Raw genomic sequence first — 5764 nt, 5'->3', positions numbered from 1 at the left:
ACTGCCTTTATTCCTGATGAAGGGCTTTTGCCCGAAACGTCGATTTCGAAGCTCCTTGGATGCTGCCTGAACTGCTGTGCTCTTCCAGCACCACTAATCCAGAATCTGGTTTCCAGCACCTAAAAAGCTTTTACTATCCTCCTTAATATTCTTGGCCAGTTTACCTTCGTACCTCATTTTTCCTCTGCGTATTTCCTTCTTAGTAATCCTCTGTTGCTCTTTAAAAGCTTCCCAGTCCTCAGTTTTCCCACTTATCTTAGCTATGTTATACTTTTTCTCTTTTAACTTTATATGTTAACCTTATAGAGTTTGCGTAAGGTTTAGATATATTCATCATCATCAGACATGGAGCATGATGGCATAATTACAACCAATCAGTACATGGTATCACCTCATGGGTAGAAGCTTGAACCAATGATATTGGTTACGTTATATTGGTTTATGTCACCTTTTCAAAGATTCACAACTTGCAAAGTGTGGTTTAGTGATTCCTCTACGAGGACTTGCATTTCCTCATCTTATCCATCTGCTTCTTCACAGCTTTAACTATAGGTAGTCAGGTAAGCATGGGGAAACATCAGTCTGCGGTTTCTAGTTTTTGTCTGGTTCAGAGCAATCTAATTTAGCAATGCAGAAGCCCTTTTGTGCAGCTCCTTTATTCGTTTTGTCCTACCTCCTAGAGGCCCATATCCTCCCCCTTGGCGGAGGAATCGATGACCAAGTGGCATAGATTTAAGTTAAGGAGCAGGAGATTTAGAGGGAGTGTGGGGAGATTGTTGCTCACCTAGAGGCTGATAGGAATCTGGAACTCTCTGCCCGTAAGGTTGGTAGAGGCAGCAACCCTCATAACATTTAAGTAGTACTTAGATGTACACGTGCGATGTCAAGGTTATGGCTCTGTTGCTGAAAGATGGGATTAGAATAGTTGTGGTTTTTTATTTTGGCTGATATAGACTCGCTGGGCTGAAGGGTCCTTTTCAGTGCTGCAGCCCTCCATGACTTTATGCAGCTGGAGGACACTGGAGAATCATTGAAGTGGAATGGAATGGCTCTCCTTGCCCCAGGCTGCAGTGAGATCAAGGAGGATGAGGTCATACCAGTGGAGAGGTTCAGATATTACGAACTGGGAACAATGGGCAAGAATTTACGAAGAGTGCTGGTGACTCAGTGGTTAGCACTGTCGTAGTGTAGCGGCCAGGGGTTCAGGTACATAATCCGTTGAAGTTTCTATCATGTAAAGATAGGGAAGTTTAGAAGGTATTTAGCACGCTCGCCTTCATTGCTCAGACCTTTCAGTAGAGGAGTTAGGACGTTATGTTGAGGTTGTACAAGACATTGGTCAAGTCTCCTCTGGAATACTGTGGCCAGTTCTGGTCGCCCCGTTACAGGAAGGATATTATTAAGCCGGAGAGAATTCAGGAGAGATTTACAAGCATGCTGCCAGGAATGGAAGATTCAAGTTATAAGAGGAGGCTGGATAGCCTGGGACTTCTCTCGCTGGGGTGTAGGAGGTTGAGAGGTGACCTTATAGAGGTTTCTAAACTCATGAAAAGTGTAGTTAAGTTGAATGGTAGGTGTTTTTCTTTCCCTAGGTGGGGGATTTGAAGACTAGGGGGTGTATTTTTAAGGTGAGAGGAGAAACATTTAGAAAGACATGAGGGGCGTATTTTTTTTACACAGAGTAGTTTGTATGCGGGGTGAACTTCCAGAGGAAGTTGTGGATGTGGGTACAGTTACAACATTGACAAGACATTTAGATATCTACATGGATAGGAAAGATTAGGAGGAATATGGGCCAAGCGCAGGCAGGTGGGACTAGTTCACTTTGGGATTACGGTCAGCATGGACTGGTTGGACCAAAGGGCCTGTTTTTGTGCCGTTTGACTCATAGCACCTGGGGCCCAGGTTCAATTTCAGCCTTGGGTGACCGTCTGTGTGGATTCTGTGTCTAAAGATGTGCAGGTTCGGTGGATTAGACAAGGCAAATGTTGGGTTACGGGGATAGTTTGGGGGTGCATAGTCCAGAGGGAATGCTCTTTGGTGGGCTGGTGCACCTTTATGGGTGGCATGGTGGCTCAGTGGTTAGCACTGCTGCCTCACAGCACCAGGGTCCCAGGTTCGATTCCAGCCTCTGGCGACTGTCTGTGTGGAGTTTGCACATTCTCCCCATGTTTGCGTGGGTTTCCTCCAGTTGCTCCGGTTTCCTCCCACAATCCAAAGATGTGCAGGTCGGGGTGAGTTGGCCATGCTAAATTGCCCGTAGTGTTAGGCGTATTAGTCAGAGGGAAATGGGTCTGGGTGGGTTACTCTTCGGAGGGTCGGTGTCGTTGGGCCGAAGGGCCTGTTTCCACACTGTAGGGAATCTAATCTAATCTATGCACACTTGAGGGATTCGAAATAGCGAAGCACTTTAGAGACGAAAATGACGTTGGGAGTTGGAGAGCAGTTTCAAGCATGAGGGTGGTGTTGGAGGATTTGTTTATCAAAGTGGGATTAAGGATGACAGATTTAAAGGGGCCAGAGAGAGGATCATTAACGCACCACAGCATGTGGGGATTCTGTGTGATTAGCCGTTTAATAGGATCAATGGAGGCGGACAAACTGACAGCTGAGAATGACGTCATAGCAGGTGTGAGGTTGGAGGAGACAGTGCAGAGAGACAGCCCTTTCAAAAGGATCTAACTGTGGTGCAGATCATCAAGACTTGACACATTAGGTGGGTCACACGAAGCTGACTTTATTTGAATTTATCCAGGATATTGACATATATAACTAAACTATGGTCTATTTACATGAGCAAAGAACATGGCTGTACCTTGGACGTGATTCACAGCAAAATCCCTCCATCACATTTTCTTGTGAACTTGCTGGTGTCTTAGCAGGTGGGCTGACTGAGTAAACCCCTTCCCACACTCGGGGCAGCTGAATGCTCGTACCCCACTGTGAATTCGTTGGTGTGTCTGCAGGTTGCACAATTGAGTGTATCCCTTCCCACACTCTGAGCAGATGAACGGTCTCTCCCCAGTGTGAAGCCGTTGGTGTATGGTAAGGTTATACGACTTCTTGAATCCTGTCCCACAGTGAGGGCATCTGAATGGTCTCTCGTCGGTGTGAGCACGTTGATGGGACATGAGGTCCCAAGATCTTTTAAAGCACTTCCCGCAGTCTGGACATCCAAAAGGTCTCTCGTCAGTGTGAACCTGCTGGTGCTGCAGTAGGTTGGATAACTGGTTGAATCCCTTCCAACATTCAGAACAGGTGAATGGCCTTTCCCCAGTGTGACTGCGCCGATGCCTTTCCAGGTCAGAGGGTGACGTGAATGCCTTCCCACAGTCCCCACATTTCCACGGTTTCTCCCCAGTGTGACTGAGCTTGTGTCTCGACAGGCCAGAGGAATGGCTAAAGACTCGTCCACACACAGAGCATGTGTACGGTTTCTCTCTGCATTGAGCGGTGCTCTTTGCTTCCATGTTCTGAATCCAAAGACATTCAGGTCCTGATGTGACATGGGATTTCACATGTCAGGTTTCTGACTGCAAATCCTCCCTTTCAAACACCCTAGTCAATTGAGTTAAAACAGAAAAATAGGAGTGAGAGATAAACTTGTAGAATTGAATTGAGAGGATCTGGTAATTTGTGAAACGATGAATACAAAAACGATTGTGAAAGCTGCTGGATTGCTGAACCAGTTGAGATTTTATGACAATGTCTTTCCAGTCCAAAAATGTGCATGTTAGGTGGAGTAGTCATGGCAAATGCAGGGTTATATGGTGGGATGCTCTTCGGAGGGTTGGTGTACACTTGGGGGAATATGGCCTGCTTCCATGCTGGAGAATCTATGATGTGGGGAAATGAACTTTCCTCCTTATCTGGACCTACAGAAGACTCAGGCCTCAATAAAAAGCAAGTGTGTGTGTGCGCTTGCAGTCAAAGAGGAGTGTGCGCGATGGAATGTCTCCAATTCTGTAATATCAGCAAAATTGCATTAGTCTCAGCCAAATTGGTTTTGCAACTCTCATCCTTTCCCCTGTTAACTCTACTTGACAGTGCTGACACTTTCCTTGCTGGCCTATCATATTCCACATCTATAATCTTCAGATCATTCAGAACTGTGTCCTTTCTCAAGGCATGCCCCTTCCACAGTCACCACTCTGCCCAGCGACCTCCAAAGATTCCACGTTCAGGAGCACCTCAAATGGGAAATAAGGAGGTGAATTTACAAAGACCAATGCAGTTTTTTCTCGCGCTGCTTCCAAGTATTGAAAATCTTGTCCTACAGGCAGAACAGACCTTAACCTTTCCATGCTTAAAGGCTGGTGTATTCAGGTTTTGATTAATTGAGTGACTGTCAGGTATTTATATTATGAGAAAGTAAGGGCTGCAGATCAGAGTCAAGAGTGTGTTGCTGGGAAAGCATAGCAAGTCAGGCAACATTGGAGGAGCAGGAGAATTGACGTTTCAGGCATAAGCCCTTCAACAGGAATGAGAGATAAATGGAAGGGGGGGGGGCTAATATGTTCAGAGTGGGGGGGGGAGAGGTGGCTGAGAAAGCGATAGGTTGATGAAGGAGAAGGTGATAGGTCAGAGGGGGAGTGATGATGATAATGGGACTGGGATAATGTGAGGGGAGAAGAGATGAGGAAGCTGTTGAAATTCACATTTATCCTGTGTGATTTCAAGGTCCCAAGGCAGAATATGAGGCATTCTTCTGTCTAGGTGTCAAGTGATAACAGTTTGACAGTGGAGGAGGCCCAGGATCTGCATGCCCTTGATGAAGTGGGAGGGGAGCTAATGTGTTCACCCATGGAGCAGTGGGGTTGGTGGTTGTGGGTGTCCCAGAGATATTCTCTGAAATGATCTGCAAGGAGGCGTCCTGTCTCCCTGAAGTTGAGGAGACCACATTGGTGCAATGGATGCAGTAGATGACAGTGGTGAGGTACAGCCCCCCTCTCTCATTCCTGATGAAGGGCTTATGCCCGAAACGTCGATTCTCCAGCTCCTCGGATGCTACCCTGACCTGCTGTGCTTTCCCAGGTATTTCCATTATGTTTGTCTTTGAGTTTAGCACCTGCAAATACTCCTAATTTAGTATCCTGCAAAAGAATTAGCAAAACAATCCTTCACTGTCGGTTCCTGATACAAGTCTAGAAGTAATAAACATTTCTCTTGTTATGAGTTGCTCAGTTTAAACCCAGATGGCCTCCTTCTTCAAGGACCGCAATTTCCTGCCAGACGTAGTCGACGATGCTCTCCACCGCATCTCTTCCACTTCCCGCTCCTCCGCCCTTGAGCCCTGCCCCTCCAACCGCCACCAGAACAGAACCCCACTGGTCCTCACCTACCACCCCATCAACCTCCATGTACAACGTATCATCCGCCGTAATTTCTGCCACCTCCAAGTGGACCCCACCACCAGGGATATATTTCCCTCCCCTCCCCTATCAGCGTTCCGAGAAGACCACTCCCTCCGTGACTCCCTCGTCAGGTCCACACCCCCCACCAACCCAACCTCCACTCCCGGCACCTTCCCCTGCAACCGCAAGAAATGCAAAACTTGCGCCCACACCTCCCCCCTTACTTCCCTCCAAGGCCCCAAGGGACACTTCCATATCCGCCACAAATTCACCTGCACCTCCACACACATCATCTATTGCATCCGCTGCACCCGATGTGGCCTCCTCTATATTGGGGAGACAGGCCGCCTACTTGCAGAACGTTTCAGAGAACACCTCTGGGACACCCGAACCAACCAACCCAACCACCC

The 5764-nt window shown here is 47.4% G+C and overlaps 1 protein-coding gene across 1 annotated transcript in view; it reads right to left on the bottom strand.

Moving 5' to 3' along the window:
* LOC122543634 (zinc finger protein 850-like) overlaps positions 1 to 5764 on the bottom strand; it is a 113347-nt gene that overhangs the window by 80946 nt on the left and 26637 nt on the right. The window contains exon 4 of the mRNA XM_043682456.1: positions 2851 to 3522. Within this exon, the coding sequence (XP_043538391.1) occupies positions 2851 to 3522 (672 nt within the window). The remainder of the gene's footprint in view (positions 1 to 2850; positions 3523 to 5764) is intronic.

Source organism: Chiloscyllium plagiosum, chromosome 44, assembly GCF_004010195.1.
Source record: "Chiloscyllium plagiosum isolate BGI_BamShark_2017 chromosome 44, ASM401019v2, whole genome shotgun sequence".
NCBI lineage: Eukaryota > Metazoa > Chordata > Chondrichthyes > Orectolobiformes > Hemiscylliidae > Chiloscyllium > Chiloscyllium plagiosum.
This window is presented reverse-complemented; position numbering and strand designations above follow the sequence as displayed.